The sequence below is a fragment of the Kogia breviceps genome, chromosome 3, assembly GCF_026419965.1.
Source record: "Kogia breviceps isolate mKogBre1 chromosome 3, mKogBre1 haplotype 1, whole genome shotgun sequence".
Taxonomy (NCBI): Eukaryota; Metazoa; Chordata; class Mammalia; order Artiodactyla; family Physeteridae; genus Kogia; species Kogia breviceps.
The window spans coordinates 91,730,456-91,749,067 of NC_081312.1; the positions used below are offsets into that span (position 1 = coordinate 91,730,456).

An 18,612-nucleotide genomic window follows, 5' to 3' on the forward strand; every position below is an offset into this window, starting at 1 on the left:
ACTCAGGAAGACTTTATGCAGCCTGTCTGTTGATGGGTGGGGCTGTGTTTCTGCCCTGTTGGTTGATTGGCCTGAGGTGTCCCAGCACTGGAGCCTACAGGCTGTTGGGTGGGGCCAGGTCTTGGTGAGATAAAGGCAGTGTCCAGGAGGGCTCATGCCAATCAGTACTCTCCGGAACCACCAACTCCAGTGTTTGTCTCCACTGTGAACCACAGTCACCCCTACCTCTGCAGGAGACCCCTCCAGTTACCAGCAGGTAGGTCTGGCCCAGGTTCTTATGAGGTCACTGCTTTTTTCCCTGGGTCCTGGTGCACATGAGATCTTGTGTGCACCTCCAAGAGCAGATTTTCTGTTTTCCCCAGTCATGTAGAATTCCTGCAGTCAAACCCCACTGGTCTTCAAAGCCAGTTTCTCTGGGGGAGCCTCTTTGTGTTGCCAGAACCCCAGGCTAGGGAGGCGTCAGGCTCAGAACTTTCACTCCTGTGGGAGAACTTCTGTGGTATAATTATTTTCTAGTTTGTGGGTCACCTACCCAGTTCATGTGGGATTTGATTTCATTGCGATTGCGCCCCTCCTACCATCTCATTCTGGCTTCTTCTTTGTCTTTGGATGTAGGATACAGTAAGTCCCCTACATATGAACCTTCAAGCTGTGAACTTTCAAAAATGCAAATGTACATTCACATGTCCAATCAGTCATGCAAGTTAGTTCATGTGTCTGGTGTACATTGTTGTGTGTGCATCCCCTACAAGTGGTTGTGCTTTTGTGTACTTTACTGTAGAGAATACAATACTGTACAGTATCTTTATTTCAAGCCCAGGATGTCTGGAAGGAAGTGTAAAAACAGCACTGGTGTAGCTGTACTGTACTTTTCAAGGTTCTATACTGTAGGATTAAAAATGTTTTCTTGGGCTTCCCTGGTGGCGCGGTGGTTGAGAGTCCGCCTGCCGATGCAGGGGACGCGGGTTCGTGCCCCGGTCCCCGAGGATCCCACGTGCCGCGGAGCGGCTGGGCCCGTGAGCCATGGCTGCTGAGCCTGCGCGTCCGGAGCCTGTGCTCCGCAACGGGAGAGGCCCACGTACAGCAAAAAAAAAAAAAAAAAAAAAAAAAAAATGTTTTCTTGGGCTTCCCTGGTGGCGCAGTGGTTGAGAGTCCGCCTGCCGAGGCAGGGGACACGGGTTCGTGCCCCGGTCCGGGAAGATCCCACATGCCGCGGAGCGGCTGGGCCCGTGAGCCATGGCTGCTTAGCCTGTGCGTTCGGAGCCTGTGCCCCGCAATGGGGGAGGCCACAGCAGTGAGAGGCCCGCATACCGCAAAAAAAAAAAAAAAAAAAAAAAAAAAAAAATGTTTTCTTTTTTTGTGTGTTTGTTTTCTTATGTATTATTTGTGTGCAAAGTATTATAAAACTATTACAGTACAGTACTATAGAGCTGATTGTGTTAGTTGTATACCTAGGCTAACTTTGTTGGACTTATGAACAAATTAGACTTACAAACGCACTCTTGGAATGGAACTCATTCGTATGTAGGGGACTTTGTGCATATTTTTTGGTAGGTTCCAGTGGGGGTTTTTTTGTGAATAGTTGTTCAGCAGGCAGTTGTGATTTTGGTCTTTTCGTAAGAGGTGAGGTCACATCCTTCTAACCCACCATCTTGTCTCTGCCTCCAACCTTACAATACTATCTTTAACTACACCCTTAAGAACAGCAACACTTGCTGTTTTCACATCCAAGAAGGGGAATCCAAGAATCCCCTTCTTTCCTATTACTTGGTTCCTACCCATCTCTCATGGGGTGAGTGCTGGTCCTTCATTTCCCCTGGGGTCATCCTTCTAGCCTCTTTCTTCTGTTTCAATAATACATGTATCTGCACCACTCATTTTGATATTTAGTCATATATACCAAGTATGTAGAAGAATTTAGACCTTATGAGAAAAATAGGAGTCTTATATTGTAAGTAGATCTGTAAAATTTTTTGTATCCCTAAAATAAGAGTATTACAGATGTTTTTCATATTAATACATTGTAAAAGAACATTACTACTTTACATTTATTTTCATTTTCCATCTCTTAATTGCTAGACATTTTTAGGATTTTCTGCCCCCACAAGTTAGAAAGCTGCTGTAAATTTGTTTTGATTCATACAGATAGTATACACACTGAGAGACATTTTTCCCCTGAAGTTGGTTTTTCATTTACACAAATAAGTTTGTGTCTGTGAGCTGTAGCCTCATGCTGCCTGGAACTCACTCTGATCCACAGATGTAGAATACGTTCTATGTTTTAAGACAGAATTTTTGAGTAGCTCTCTCAACTTCCTCTCCCCATACTGCAGGGTTATATAGGACTTGTGCTGCACAGGAAAATTTCAAGCATTGTCCATATGTTATCCTGTATTACCTGCCTCTTAACTCTCCCCCTTTCAGCAGACAGAGGAAAAGGGTTGATGGCTCTACTTCTCTTTGCTCTCCTCTTCCACTCCATCCTACTGTTTAACCTCCTTTACTTCCCTTTTTCTCCTCCCAGTCTTCATGGCAGAACATACTAACTCTTATTCTGCCATCTGGTCTACCTTTCCTTCTTCAGATTATCCTTGAGTCTGACTCACTGTGCTATTCACTCAATATGTGACGTTCTTATTACAAGAACAAATTTATACCAATATAATTTTGCAAAGGATAACTTCTGGTTGATCAGGAATTTCTACAGAGAGTTTTGCTGTTTCTTAATTCTTTGTAATATCTGTGTCTCAAATAAGCTGCTGGGGGTCAGGAATGGGCCTATTTTGCAGAACAAAAACCTAGACAAAGTGTTTACTTAATTAGGCACAGTGTTCTCTAGGATCATGGCACTGATTAACCTGAGGTAGGCAGGACCATGCTGGGCTATATAGTTATTGAATAGACTGATTACCTCCTGTTTTCTATTTGTTGCATTAATGTGATCAGGTGTCTGATCCACTTGAGCCTTGGAGAGCTGCCCTGCTGTCTGAGATGCTCATGGGCATCCCCCATGGTGGATGCCCATGGGGCAGGCAGTGAGGATGGCTACTTCCACTGGTCCTCTGCAATCTCCCTGGCCTCAGCCTCCCTCCAACCAGAATAGGAGGTGGGTCACAGGGAGGCACTTACCCCAGGGAAGCATTTCTTGACGGCAGAGAGGGTCTTTCAGCTTTGGATCCCTCAAAGGCACAAGGAATCCGACCATGTGCCCATGAGACAGATGAGTGGGTGGAGGTAAATTCTACTTTACCTTTGCAGCTCCTTCCATCCTCCTGCAGAATGTAGCCTTTCGGACATGAACACTGGTAACTCCCTTCTGTGTTCTTGCAGATAAAATTGCAGGGTTTGGGGGCCTGGTTGCACTCATTCAGATCTATGATCAAAGAGATACAATGTGACTGCCCATCTAAAAAGATGCCTAATGCTCAATACCCACAGCATCTAACAAAGAATCCTAGTTTTGAGGAAAGAAAAAATAAATTCTGTGTAGTCTTTGATCACTGTCTTACATTTCCTTAAGAAATTACATAGGCTTTTAAGATTTTTAGTTTGAGGTTTTTTTTTTCTCACCATAATGTACAATTTCCACCTGGGAATAAACCTGAGCATCAGAAATAGAGCACTTACCTACGCAGGCAGTTCCGGTTATATCTGGAGTATAGCCAGTTTTACAAATGCAGTGATATGATCCTCTATCATTGACGCATTCCCCATTCCGGCAAACATCATGAATAACCTTGCACTCATCAATATCTATAATTTAATGAGTAGAAAGTAAAATGAGAAAGACATTATAAAATGGACAACATTCATACATAGGGGTCACTTCACTGTAAATACGAAAACTGTGTGACTATATTATGGACCTAAGGAATTAAACCAAAGGGATGACAGCATAAGTTTCATATGTAATGGTAACTGTATTGAAAGGGAAATGAATAACTTTATTAGACTATAGGGGAAAACTTAATAATTGCTCTTCTAAATTTATATTGTTTTTCTCCATTGGGTCCAGAGAACAACCATCTCATCTAGACATATTTAGTTCCTTGCTCGATCTCATGCCATCAAGCTTGCCTCCTCCAGATATCTCATAAATGAATCACAGCAGAAGATCCTTTTGATAAGGAAATCCCATTTTCTTCTAATAGTGTATGTCCAAAATAAGGCAAGTTTTCTTTCTATTCTTTTTGTTGTGTTTAAAGTTAATCCTGAAAAATAACAAATTGCATACTACTGGGGAAATGGGACTAAACTTCCCTCCTTTGGTTGAGGGAGGCATCAGTGGATCACTGGGCTGAGTTTTTGCAGCCTGCTAGGGAAGAGAGACCCTTATTCACAGCTCCACCACAGGGAGAAAGATTTGGTCAGTATGTACTACTGGGCATTAAAGACACTGTCCCCCATATCTTGACCCATCTATTTCCTTACTGCTTGGCAGGATGCCAATACCAAGTGAGTTCTTAGCCTTTGATTGCCAAGTAACCATTTTCTATCAACAGCTCTTATTTTTCCTGATTTTTTTCAAGTTTACTCTGAAATGCAATTTAGCATACCCGCATTGGTCTCAAGAAATGAGTCTTTCCACCATCTCATTTTCATATCCTCCGAAGAATCATAAACTGCTTTTCGTCATTCCATCTTATCTATTCTGTCTTTTACCACATCCAGTTCTGTTATTCCACCGTTAGCCACATCCTTCTAACATGAACACAAATCCTCTTTAATCTCTTTCTTCTCCTCTCACTTCTAATTTCCTCCCAAGGATCTCAAAAAGTCTTTCTCCTTCTCTTTCATGAGACTAAAAACAACTGCAGTTACTGTTGATAAACATAGGCCTGAAATTTTTTTTAGAGTTGCCTCAGACACCTCAACAGCCTCCTCATCCCTCTCAAGTTCAAGCAACTTGCACTTTTCCAGAGGCAATTGTCTTAATTGCCAATACAATCGCCCCTCCATATCCAGGGCATTGGTTCCAGGACCCCCTCACTGATAGCAAAATCCATGGACGTTCAAGTCCCTTGTATAAAATGGCATAGTTTAGTTGGCACTGCAGGTTCAATCAGCCTCGAATCGATATCAATACAGGGTTGGTTGGATCTATGGATGTGGAACCTACAGATATGGAAGGCTTACTGTGTATCAGCGTTGTTTACACTTCTTTCATGCAGTATATTTCAGTCAATTTTATGAGATAAAATACACATTGGTGGACTAGTTTAAGAATTTAGTGACCATTTATTCCAAAGTTTATCTAAAAAATTATATTGAGTAACTGACTTATAACTGACTTATAACAAACTTTGGCTTGAAAAGTTGAGGACTCGTAATGCAGAGGCAGGGACTCAAGCACACACAATTTAATCAGACCAAGGACACTTTGGCAACATGAATGTCTAAAATACCATAATGAAGACTTTTTTTTGTCAACCTATACTATGCAACTCAGCCTAGGCCCATATTATAGATTCTGTATTCTCATCTGTTCTTCATGAAACAAATTCCCTGAAAGTATTTTTGGACTATAAATGAAGTACCTGCTCTGTTGGTCAAAAATCAGAACAAAATAAAGTACCTGCTCCATTGGTCATAAACCCTCGGCCATGGGGGCAGAGTTTTTTGAAAGCCACGGTGCCCTGGAAAGGGCAGATCTCACAGTGGGGACCCCAGCCTCTCCCTCCGTCGCAGCAGCATTCAGACTTGGTGACTGGGTTCCTGTTGCTTGAGCCGATCTGACACATGTTTTGGAGCACCTCTGTGAAGCAGTACCCTTGCCGGTTGTCTGGAAGGGACATGATATTGCAAAGAGAATTTGGGGGAATTTCAGGAGCATAACAAGGTATTCAGAATTTGGTCAGATATAAAACCAAGAAGGATGTAACACTTTACCCTGGGTGAGAAGGAGCAAGAAGGGAAAGCTGGAAACGGCAGTAAGAGAGAAAGGATGACATCTGGGGAAAACAAGAAAGACAAGAAATTCAGTAAGTGGGCAGAAAGGCATTGGCCTCAGCAAGGTTATCACTCTATCTGCTCCCAGAAATATGGGGGAGTAGTCATGCTATAGAGAGGGGCAGAGAAACACTTGGAAACTGATCCTGAGTATCAAGGGCTTAAAAAGGCAGCTGAGAAAGAAGTTCCAAGCAAGTGATTCAATGATACAATTAGCAAAGGAAGAATTTAGCGGCAGGGTGGCGCTAAACCCAGTGGACAATCACGGTCATTGAGTCATCTCCAAAATATGAACATTTTTTAACCCTTGCTCAAATTTCAACAGTTTCTATCATTTCAAATAAGAGATCTGGTTTCAAGTGTCCCGGGGGGGGGGGGTGGTTTACAAAAACATCTTGTCATCTGTACTCACCAAGGCACTCATCCTGGGTGGGGCTGGCTGTGAAGCCATCATTGCACTCGCAGGTATAGCTCCCCCTGGTGTTGAGGCAGCGCCCGTTCTCACAGATCCCAGGCTTGGTCTGACATTCATTCTCATCTGTGTGGTTTAATTGAAGGGCCAAAAACAAGAGGTATAGGTAACCTATTCACATTGTTCTAAATTCAAAAGGTGCAAAAGAATATTCAGCAAATGTGCCCCTCCCTCCCCTTTCCCCAGCCACCAAACTCCACTGCTGGGAAGCAACCAGTGTTACTGCCAGTTTCTAAAGTACCCTTCTAGAGGTGAATTATGCCCATACAAACAAATACAACCATTCATGCATGTACCTCCACCCTTTAAAAAACATAATTGATAGCATTTTTATATACTTAAACAGATGATAGCATTTGAGGTACATTTACATTTTTCACTTCAAATTTAAAACTTTCCATATCTGTACATGTAGAGGATTCTCAAAGGATTATTTTAAATGAAGGAAAAAAACCCTTAAGATCAATCTGTTAAAGAAATGTTACAATACTTCACTAGAATAATGTCTGTGATGGTCAGTTTTGACCTGAGGGAGTTTATCTATACTAATCTTCTGATTCAATGTAGATTATGCTTATTATAATATTTCAATAATATTAAGGAATAATTCAGTCTCCCAGGTTGTAAAAAAAGCCTTAAAATAGCTGGAGAGTCTTATGATTGTTTAGAAAGATCGAAAGTAATTTGCCTGAGTGCTTCCAACTGAGAATGGTTTCAAGCCCCTGAGGCAGAGATCTCCTTATGAGAGGCAGAGGCTTGGAAGGTGACATTCAGAACAGCGTTAAAACAGCTCAAAATTCCCAATGCCAAGGCCACCCTGATACCAATTAAATCAGAATATCTGAGGTGGGACCTGAACTCTCCGAGTGATTCCAGTGTGCACCTGAGGCTGAAAATCACTGATCCCAGAAGATCCAGTGTATGATCATAAATCCACATGCTTTTTCTGTGCTTTGAAAGTCTGCTCTTCAACTTCCGTTTAATTCTGTGTCTTACAGAGTAAGAGGACAATGAGGTTCTTAAGCTTCTTGACCAACAACATAAAATATACTTTCCTGATGTGATTGAATATTAAAAAGGAAAAGGATACATGTGGGAATTTTCTAGTATTTTTTTCTTATATTTACTGACTAAAGCAGAGGTCAGGAAACATTTTCTGTAAGTAATAGTAATGTTATAGTATTACTATATAATATACAGTCAACAGTTTAGGCTTTGCAGGCCATTTGATCTCTTGTTGCAACTGCTCCACTCTGCTCTGCTATTGTGGCATGAAGACAGCCATGGAAAATAATGAATGGTTACAGCTGGGCTCCAATATGAGTCTATTTACAAAGACAGCTGGCAGACTGCCAGGCTGAATCTGGCCCTAGAGCTGTGGTTTGCCAATCCCTGGTCTACTATGGTTTTCAAGGCTGAAGCCACATGAGAATCACCTGGGGAGCTTTAAAAAATGCCAGTGCCTGGGCCTCAATCTAGACAAGACCAGTTTCTCTGGATGTAGATCCCCGTGGTCTAGTGATGCTCCTGGTCCACAGGGACCAGGCATCTGGACTCAATGTCAGGGTGGTGGAAGAAAGTTAAGTCAATAGAGAGGTATTCCAATGTGGTGGGAAGAACTGACCCCAAAACAACAAAGGAGTATAAAAACAGTAAAGGAAGGGACTAGAGGAAATACCTGGTCTTCTAATCCTGGCAGCAAAATGGGCCTAGACAGCAGGCAAAGGCCAGCTCAGAGGAAAAGAATGATGTTGCTGGTGGAATTCATAGATAATCAAGAGGCAAGGGGACGTCTATAGGAAGTCATGATATGAGTTGAGAGGCAAGAAGAACACAGTGTCCACAAGGACTCAGAACCCATGTCTCTTCTGTCCTTTGCCACTTCCCACTCATTCAAAGCTCCTTTGGTGGGGATGCCCTTACCTACGCAGCCTTCTCCATCGGGTCTTCGCTGATACCCAGGTCCACAGATGCAGATGTATGTGCCAATGAGGTTCTTGCATTCCATCAGTTTTTCAGCACAATCATGTTTTCCCTCTTCACACTCATCCTCATCTGGAAAGAATGTACAACCACAAATTCATAAAAGGAGCTGCCTTAATTTCCTGCCTTTTCAACACAAAATGGTATTCAATAACTAATTTTCATTGACACTATTTCAGCATTAACCTACTTCCTTTTGCATTGTTGGGAGATGGTCTCTTAAGATGGGAAGGAGTCTTCTAACCCCCTTTGAACTTAATGAAGAAATTTCTCTCTGATAAATTCTTCAAAGGCAGGAAGTGTGATTTCCAATTCTTTTTGACGAATTGAACTAAAAAGGCCTTATAAAAGGCTTTCATAATATGATGATAATTATAACAACAGCATTATCATATGGATATAATAATAAACCAAAGCTTCCATTATACAATACTGATAACAATATCATAGATTATATCTTAATATCAGAATAATGGAATCATTGTGAAATATAATAATGAAAGTTTTGGTTTTTATACTTTGGGGAAAAGACAAGCATCCACAAATATCTTCTTCTCTACTGGTTCTTCCCTCCATTTCCTTTTTTTCTGGAAGTGTGGCTCTTCTTCATTCATTACTTTCTGTCCTATGGCATTTCCCTCTCTTTATCTTTCCCCGTTATATTATCTGAGCTGAAAAATTTGGACTTTAGCCTGCATGTGACATGGAGCTCTCACTTAGGGAATTTTCCTACCTTTAAGAAAAATTCTATTTAAGCCATTTGAGGAGAACAGATAGCTGCTCATTTAAGACTTTGGGAGGAGCAAATCAGAGCTCTTCAAGGATCCCCAGGATTTACCCATCTTTGTATAACAGAGCTTAGTCCAGTGCTTTGGAAATTGCAGGTGTTCAGTAAGCACTGTTTAAAGTAGATTCCATGTGTTACCCCATTCTCGGACTATCATATCCCTTAGTGATGGGGATTATTTTTTAATATTCATATTCCTTCTTTTGTGTTCTCATTTATCATACTGGGATATGATTATATCTGTCTCAACCTCTTCATATTGAGCTTCTTGCATGTGGGGAAATGTCTTTTTTTTCTTTATATCTTCACACCTTGCAGAATGGCTGGCATGTCACAGGCATGCAATGCATGGTGAACTAAAAAGGATCTGTAGTGCAGCCCTCGACTCAGCTTTAAGCTACAATTTAGGAGAAAAGGTAGCAATGACAACCCCCGTATTATCCATGGACTACAGCAGTGCTCCCCAATTCCCAGCCTTCCTCTACTAATTGGAAGCTTTGTAGGGACACCTCCCATCATAGACAAAGTTAGGGCTCCGTAGCTTAGATGACCTTGAACATGAGTGTCTCACCTCTGCACATTCTTCTGTCTTCTCTCAGAACATATCCAGTGGGACATTTGCATTCATATGAGCCATAAGTGTTCACACATCGGAAAGCACAGAGCAGAGGATTCTGGGCACACTCGTTTATATCTGTGGCAGAATGTAGTAAGAGAATAATGGGTCATAGGCATCAAACAAAAAAAGGAATATATTTTTAGCAAAAGTGGTAATGCTTCATTCACTGTCATAAACATGGATAGGCCAAGCAGTCTTTGATGTTCAAAGAATTATAAAATTGAGTTGGTTGTTTTATAATTGGTATAAGTAGGGTGATCATACATCTTGCTTCTTCCAGTACAAACTCAGTTTATGCCTATTGTGCTGGTATAACTATTAACTTATTTAGGTGGATGAGAAATTACAGGTCACCCTACATATAGGGAGCTTTTCTGAAATCTTGGCTTTGAAGTCTCAAGTTGACCAGTTGCCTCTCCCTAAAGTCACATGGAGTGGGGATCAGTTTTACCCCCACTCAGCCAAAACAACTGCCAAGTCAACTGCTGTCAGAACAGAAGCAACCCATCCAATATCATTAACCACCTCCCCTTCCCCAAATAAGAGAGGCTCCTGTGAAGTAACAGTGATTCTTATGCCCAAGAAAATGGTGTTCTGAATAATTTCACACTGATGCCCAAGTTATAGCCTTAAATAGCTAGGAATAATAATAATGATAGATTAACAGAAGTGATTTCTGTAGATTGCATGGTTTGGGACCATCAGAATATGTTCTGGAAAAGCAGGGTTAAAACAGACCATCTTGATTATCATGTTTCTTCCTAAGGCCAATGATCCTGACTGAGAACATCAGTGAGACCCTACCTAGGTCATGATTTAAAAATTCACCAACAACTCTGACTATGAGGACTGATGGGTCATATTTCTTATGAAGAACTCACTCTAATACCCACTTTACTGTCTCCTCCCCTTCATTCTTTTATTAAACCAGTGGTTCTCAACTTGAGAGTGCATCAGAATTAGCTGGAGGGCTGCTAGGCCCCACTCTTAGAGTTTCTGATTCAGGAGGTCTGGGATGAGGCCTGAAAATCTGCATTTCTAGCAAGGTCCCAGGTGATGCTGATGTGGCTGATCCAGGGACCACCCTTTGAGAACCACTATTCTAGACACTCCCTCCCTTTCCTTACATCCCTCTTTCTTTCCTTATATCCTACCAGGCATACTGACAGTTGCTTAGAGAGTATGGACAGCCTCTTTTGCTGTGATTGCTCCCAGACGGTTAAAGGATATTGGTGGTTATCTCAGTGTGTAGATGTTTCTATGAGTAGAAAAGAAAAAGAAAAAGAAAGGGCGCACGGGATACAAAGAAAAAAGGTTGCGGGGGGGGGGGGTGGAAAATAAGAAAGAGGGTAGTAGACAAGGCAGGTGTTGTATCTAAATATCAGTAGTAGAGGACTTCCCTGGTGGCGCAGTGGTTAAGAATCCGCCTGCCAATGCAGGGGACACGGGTTCGAGCCCTGGTCCGGGAAGATCCCACATGCCATGGAGCAACTAAGCCCGTGTGCCACAACTACTGAGCCTGAGCTCTAAAGCCCGCGAGCCACAACTACTGAGCCTGTGAGCCACAACTACTGAGCCCACATGCCACAACTACTGAAGCCCGTGCACTTAGAGCCCATGCTCGGCAACAAAGAGAAGTCACCGCAACCACAATGAGAAGCCTGTGCACCGCTACAAAGAGTAGCCCCCGCTCGCTGCAACTGGGGAAAGTCTGTGTGCAGCAACAAAGACCCAACACAGCCAAAAATAAATAAATAAATAAATAAATAAATTTAATAAAATAAAAAATAAATATCAGTAGTAGAGACACCAACAAGAACTCTGCATGAGATGCGGCATAACTTGTGCCATGAACCACTTACATATTTTTCAGATACTCTCTGCAGAGAGGAGGCCACATAGAGAAGAAATGATAGCATGGCCCACCAGGCCCAGATTTTCCTTATTTTATATACCCTGAGTGGTATTTAATATTCAGAATTGTAATCAACCAAGTACTGTCCCTGTGATCAGAACATGTAACCAACTATTCTGTGTTTAAGAGGCTTACCTTCACAAGTCATCATTGGACCAGGCTCAAATCCCTCCTCACAGGTGCATTCAAAACCTCCAATCACGTTCTTGCAGGTTCCATTTCCGCAAGGATTGCCCACCGAACACTCATCAGTATCTGCAGGTGATCAGAAGTGTAGTCAAAACATGATGGATTGGGAGAAAAATGGACTTGGACTCAGAGAATACCTTTCTTTCTATTGGAATATTTTGATGTCTAACATCTTGTTTTATTCTCATTCTGTCCTTGAGAAAGGAGTGCACGTGTCTTATTGCCACAGATTTATAGCTGTGAAATTTGACTTGCTAAGTGGCAGAGGCAGTAACAGTAATGGTACCTGGGCTTCTTAGCCCTAACAGTGCTCTTCACCATAAGTGTCCCCAGCCTCCTACATTATGAAGTACATCTACTGGGAATAGATACTCAAAGGGTTAAAACAAGGCTTCTCTCACAAGTCAAAAGTTTTTGCTTACTTAAAGCTAGAAATACATCTCCAGTTTGGCCTTACATTACATCATTCTCCAGGAAGTCTTAAACATGATGCATTTTTGCCAGATATAAAATAGAAGACTAAACATACGCAAAATAAGAGACCAGAGGTTAAGCAAAATTAATACACAAGATAAAGTCAAGATTCAAGTCGATTTTGTTGAAACCAGATGGTTTACATTAGGCAGAAGAAAGGCTAGAAAGAAATGTGTTTAGGGTATGATCTCTCTAAACAACTGTGGAGAGAGAACAAATCTTACCAAGGAAGTCTAAAAAATATGTATGTCTCCTAACCCATCCATCTAGAATACTGACTGTTCTTATTCTGACACAGCTCTTGGGGGAGAGTACCTTCCTTTGGGAAAGGAACATTTCAGAGAAATAACATTGCTATCTCAGCTGTCTAGAGCACAGAAGAGTGATGGGTTATTATCAAGTACTATGTCTCATGTTAGGTTCTGAAATCAGCAAGTGAGGGCAAGAGAAACCTCACCCAGAGAAACCCTGGGTGAGGATGCTTATTTCTCATATACATCGTAGCACTAACTGAAGATACTGAATAGAAAACATTGACAACTTTGCCTTTGTTCTGCTATGAAATTGCATTTCACTCTCAAGAATATTACATCTCTTTCAAGTTAATAAAAATCACAATATCATTGGTTTTTAGAGCTGTAAGGTAATTAGAAATATTTTAATCCATCTGCATGATATTACATTCTGAGGCTTAGAAAGGCAGTTAAAACCTCATGCCCCGATTCCCTATATGGAAAGAACATCTTCTAACGGACACAGACAAACCCTCAGCATTTATGCCATTATTAATTTAGGTTACATTGAATGGCTTTGGATTTCTTAGATAAAAGAGGTCAAAGGTCAGCCGTAGGAACCATTCTTTGAAATTTTAATAAGGGGTTAAAACAAGAGGAACGTACACTGGGTACACAGCCTTTCATAGTACTAACTGTAACAAAATCTGGGTAAATTTTGTTTTACATACTAAGAGAATAAGATTATGACCATTAACAGCTTTTTACGTTTAAATTTCACAAAGGCTTTCATTATATATGCTGTCCTTTCTACTATCTCTTCAAACGTGTTCAGTGTCCTCCTCATCAGACTGTAAGGTCCATGCAAGGAAGGACCATGTTGGCTTGGTTCACTACTGTAGCCATAGAACATAGCACAGTGCCTGGTACATGGTGGGGACTCAGCTAGTATTGCTAGATGAGTGATATGTGAACAAGTGTATAAAACTTATCTCTGTCCCATCTTGGTACTTATTTTTCCTAGTGTGAATGCTGAATAGCTTAATTTCTGATTTGTAAAATCCCAATAACAGAAACTGCTTTATTACTCACCCACACATTCATTCCCTTCCAGAATGTAGCCAAAGGGACACTCGCAGCGGTAGGAGCCATCAGTATTGATGCACTGCCCGTGTTTACAGACATCAGGTTCTTTGCACTCATCCATATCTTAAGCAAAGGAGGAAAAAATAATAGTGAATAACAATGTATTTTTGGAAACACAAAGGTAAATTATGATCATTTCAGTGCCTAATTGATGAAATATCTAGTATTACAATATTAACATGCAATACAATAATACAATTGGTATCTAAATGAAACGACCAAAAAAAAAAAAAGTGCTTAATTTTCCAAGATAAATGTGGAGAAATAACAGCTAGAGAAAGGACAAGGAAGAGGCTGGTTGAAAATATTAAGAAATGCTGTGAATCCAGCACAAGCCACTCACCAACCGCTGAATCATCGGGTCCCACAATGATTCCACTTCCATAGGGGCAGATCTGGCGGAAGGCCTCTGTGGTGGAGATGAACTCTCGTTAATAGGTGGGCCAAAGGTACTTAACTACAGGCTCCTCCCCAAGTATTGTGTGGAAGCTGCACATACTGGAACATGATGAACAAGCCAAGCCCAGAAACCAGAGAAAGATAACAAGGCTCCCAGAGCTGGTGTACCTACTACTTGGGCAGCTTTGAGTCATAACATAGTTCAGAAGAAAATAACTACCTAGCTCCTGAGATAAAATAATTTTAGTGAACATTTTAGTTGGACTTAAAATTAAATTGCCTTACATTTTGAAGGTCTACAGTCTTACAGCCTGTACCTTGAATGGCCAAAGAGAAATGCAGATAGTAGACATACCATCGGGTTCAGTGGGGCACAGCTCACAGGGATCTCCCCATCCTTCTCCCTTCAAGGCACAGCAGCATTCCTGTTTGGAGTGATTTCTGGATTTGGGTGACGAACACTTTCCTCCTTCAAACTTCGCGTAACAGTAGCTCATTCGCAAATCTGCGGCACAAATTCAAGAGACCCCTCAGTTGCTTTCCTACTAAGTCATAATTGTATAATACTGAGTAAGAAACAATCCACCCTGTTAAATGTGATCTATTCTCTTTACTAAAGTCACACTTTTTAAGTGATTATAACAGTAATTGAGCTGAGCCCTTTAAAGTGGTAAGTAACTTTTGTAGTGAGAGCTGATGAACAATTCTATATGGCTCTTACCTTATTATTTCTCATTTTATCCAGTGTTCCAAAATAACCTGATGTGAATAATAAAAACCAGCACTGCCACATTTCAATGCTGACGTCATCAGTGACTTCAGGATGGAGACACTGAGATGGTATAACATTTAGCAAGCACACTAAGTTAAGGTGGACCTCCCAGCTCTAGTACTCACTGTGATATCACACTATGCTGTTTATTCTGTGTCCCCTAAGCCCTGGAGCCAAAATAAAACCCCAGATTCCAGGCATAGAGCAAATAAAGCTGTGGCAGTTTTGTGGACTGGCAAAAATACAACTCAATGGTAATTCACTGAAGCAGCTACTCACGCAGTTTCTGTCTACAAAATATATGTGAGGTTTTCTACAGATTTTACACGTGTGTGTACACACTTGCACACACACAGATGCTTATTTAGCTCCACAGAGAGAGGGAAGGTAAAGAGGACAGGGAGATGGGTGGATGTGAAGGAGAATAATTGTATTTCCAAAGAATATATTTCTTTCATATCAGTTATTTCCTGGTAACTCCAACATGGAACATGGGGCTGGGATCTAGTTCCTACAAAATTCTCCAAAATTGCTTGACAGTTTTGGTAACTGACTTTTCCATTTCTTATAGAGCAAATTGGGCGACTCTAAAAAGTGAGCTCATCCGAGAGCCTGGAGTATGTTTTCCCTCAAATTTGACCTCCAAAGCTTTGCAAACTCCTCTGAGTTACACAGAAGCTAAAATCTGCAGGTTTTAAGGAAATGCTTTCATATCCATTTTGCACAATCCCCCTTTCTTTATGTATGACCAGGTCTGCTCTCTCCTGTCACTGTTTTCAATTCCAGGTAGCATATTATTATAGCCATTTATGATTACAGTTAAGACAATTTCACCATCTTTTATTTCATGGAAAAGGAGACAAGGTAAGAATAACTGAGTTGCCAAAGATCATAGCAGAAAAATTTTTATGAAAATATCAATCAATCAGTCAGCCACATTTACCAGGCTCCAGTAAGTCAAATTCTGTTGACCTCTCCAATGAACTTGTTGAACTCTTCATGGCTACCAACTCTTTTAGATAAACTGTCTCTCTAGTTTCTACTCCATTTTCACATCCATTATGGCTGGGACCTAAAAGGCACCTTTCAGCAAACTACTCTTCTGAAGGTGAAGAGCAATAAAAGCCTATCCTTGTCCTGCAGCATCTCTGCTATTTAAATGGTTGCTTTGCTGAGAAGTGTCAAGATTTAACAAATTGTAGTTTCTTGAAGGACACCTTTTGATGTGCTGTATTCTTCAAGTTCATCATCACATACAGTGTTTTGTGTTTATTGGTCCAGTTTTTATTATTTATGCCTACAACTGTCTTAAGATATAATTTAATGACTATTCACAAAAATGTCTCAATAATTATATCAAAACTCAATTCTCTCCTTTGTCTTTCAGCTTGTAATGTTTCTTTTAAACCTAGATACATGCATGTGCTCATATTGGTCTGTTAATTTTCTCATTCTCTTCTCCTTTCATTACTGACCCTATTCCATACCCCAGCCCAGCTCCCCAACACCACTCTATCACCTCACCCCGGGGGGGAAAAAAAATCTAGGTATGAAGTTTAGAGTGAGCCTAAGTGACAAATTCCCTTCACTGAACTTTGTAAGTGGGAGTGGCTCATTTACATCTGTGGCCTTTAGGTGCCAGGGTCTGTTCACCTGAGTCCTATATCACATTTGTTCCTTCAAAAACATTGTCTGTGGTTCTGTGGAATTTTCTCATTTTATGGACAAGAGAAGCCTGACTCCTAATTTGTCATCTTACAATAAAAAACCGAGCTCTTAATGCCCTGGCTCTAGCAAAATCTGTGCTCTTTGGGAGATTTACATTTGCTTGTGATGATCCTCTAGAATTGGTTTTGTTTTTTAATTAAAGGTGCCTTGCATCAGGGAAGAGAGTTGTGTATGCCCACATCCTTTAATGAGGGCTTGCTAGGATGCCTGTTTACCGGTCTGTCTGCAAAGAGTCTTAATGACCTTTGAAATTTCATCAGAGCTACAAAAGTCACTTTCCCTGCTTGCATTCCTCAATTCTGGCTCTGCCTCTTGGAGCTGAGCATGTGGCAGGGCTGCTCACAGCTGGGCTGATTCTTCCTGCAGCGTTAGCTTGCTCTGTGACAGGCCAGTGCAAATTGAATTAATAGCCTATGAATTTCCTCTGGCCTGCCACATCGGCAGATTCACACCTGGTTTCTCACTGCTTTCTTTCCAAACTCTGGCCAAGCCAAAGGCACACAAAGACAAGGGAGTAGGAGTAAGAATTTATCTGGCTGGTCTGTACCATACAGACAAAATATTTGCTTGAATCAAGCACCATCCCACCCATAACACAGAAATCCACATGGGCCTCCTGTAGCTACCTACAGGATCAAACCAACAGAGAATTCTCAACTCTCCCCCTTCACACCCCTAAATATTAGGTGACCAAATGACCCGTTGAAAAGTAAACAGTTAATCAATTTGAACAACAATAGAAAGAGCCTATGAAGGACTTAGAAATGAACAAAGCTTTTTCATGTATTCAATAAGACTGGTTGGGCGGGTATTCTTTTTTTTGGGTGTGGTACGCTAGCCTCTCACTGTTGAGGCCTCTCCCGTTGCAGAGCACAGGCTCCGGACGCGCAGGCTCAGCGGCCACGGCTCACGGGCCCAGCCGCTCCGCGGCATGTGGGATCTTCCCAGACCGGGACACGAACCCGCGTCTCCTGCATTGGTAGGGGGACTCTCAACCACTGCGCTACCAGGGAAGCTCTGGGCAGGTATTCTTATTGTTGTTTAAAAATAAGAAATATGAAAATTGAGCTTCCAAAAGATTAAATGACTTGCCCTAGGCTATAAATGGCAAGGCTGAGACCCCTAAGCCCAATATTTGGAATCTTAAATGATATTCGTTGCTTCTTACTTGGTAATATGGAAGCAAAAGACAAAACAAAACAACCAAGGAAAAAAAACTGAACAAAAAATGGTAACAACAACAAACAACAAAAAAACCACCGGAACGGGGTGGGACGGGGGTGGGGGGAGGATATGTCTGTTTGCATGTGTTTTTTTGTCCTGAATTCACTAAACTAGTCTGTATAAGTAGACAGACACACACAATTGATTGTTTAGTGAAATCTGAATAGTTTGCTGAGACATAATAAACTGTGTTATGCTTAAGTTCAGGCTCTCCTTTTGATTTTTTTTTTAAGTTCACAAGTTATCATTCCTGAAAACAGACTGTGGGGCAGCAAGAATCCTGGTCAGTTCACATTTATTTCTCTGTTTTTTTAGAAAACTTGTGATGTAAGAGATAGGCATTATATCCCGGGAGCACATGAGTTAATCTGCACTTTTCTGTCTGCAAGTCTAGTTTCGGCCCATATTTACAGAGGTTACCTCTTCAGAGGCCGAGAACTTGTAACTGAACTTCCCCCAGGCTTTGCCATGTTCAGTGGCTCATGGCTGATCCCCTGCTGACTGACCTATCAGCATCTGTGTTCTCAGGGGGAGAGACACGTTTAAAGTGCCAGGACAGTTGTTGTACAAGCAACCATAATTTGATGGATGAGTTTTTAACCTTAAAAGTAAAAGTGAACTTTCTGACATATGGTAATCATTAGACGTCTGGATGAATGAAAACACTCCATCTTCTCTTTCACAAAGAATCAAAACTTCGCCATGTTTAAAAAATAAAACCA

The 18,612-nt window shown here is 41.3% G+C and overlaps 1 protein-coding gene across 2 annotated transcripts in view; it reads right to left on the reverse strand.

The window, feature by feature from the left end:
- Nucleotides 1-18,612, reverse strand: part of FBN1 (fibrillin 1) — a 256,582-nt gene that overhangs the window by 26,973 nt on the left and 210,997 nt on the right. For both annotated transcript variants that reach the window (XM_059058585.2, XM_067029215.1), the window contains exons 51-60: nucleotides 14,522-14,671; nucleotides 14,111-14,176; nucleotides 13,714-13,830; nucleotides 11,861-11,980; nucleotides 9,763-9,885; nucleotides 8,345-8,476; nucleotides 6,362-6,487; nucleotides 5,576-5,782; nucleotides 3,628-3,753; nucleotides 3,251-3,373 (exon numbers count right to left, since the gene is read on the reverse strand). In XM_059058585.2, the coding sequence (XP_058914568.2) occupies nucleotides 3,251-3,373; nucleotides 3,628-3,753; nucleotides 5,576-5,782; nucleotides 6,362-6,487; nucleotides 8,345-8,476; nucleotides 9,763-9,885; nucleotides 11,861-11,980; nucleotides 13,714-13,830; nucleotides 14,111-14,176; nucleotides 14,522-14,671 (1,290 nt within the window). The remainder of the gene's footprint in view (nucleotides 1-3,250; nucleotides 3,374-3,627; nucleotides 3,754-5,575; nucleotides 5,783-6,361; nucleotides 6,488-8,344; nucleotides 8,477-9,762; nucleotides 9,886-11,860; nucleotides 11,981-13,713; nucleotides 13,831-14,110; nucleotides 14,177-14,521; nucleotides 14,672-18,612) is intronic.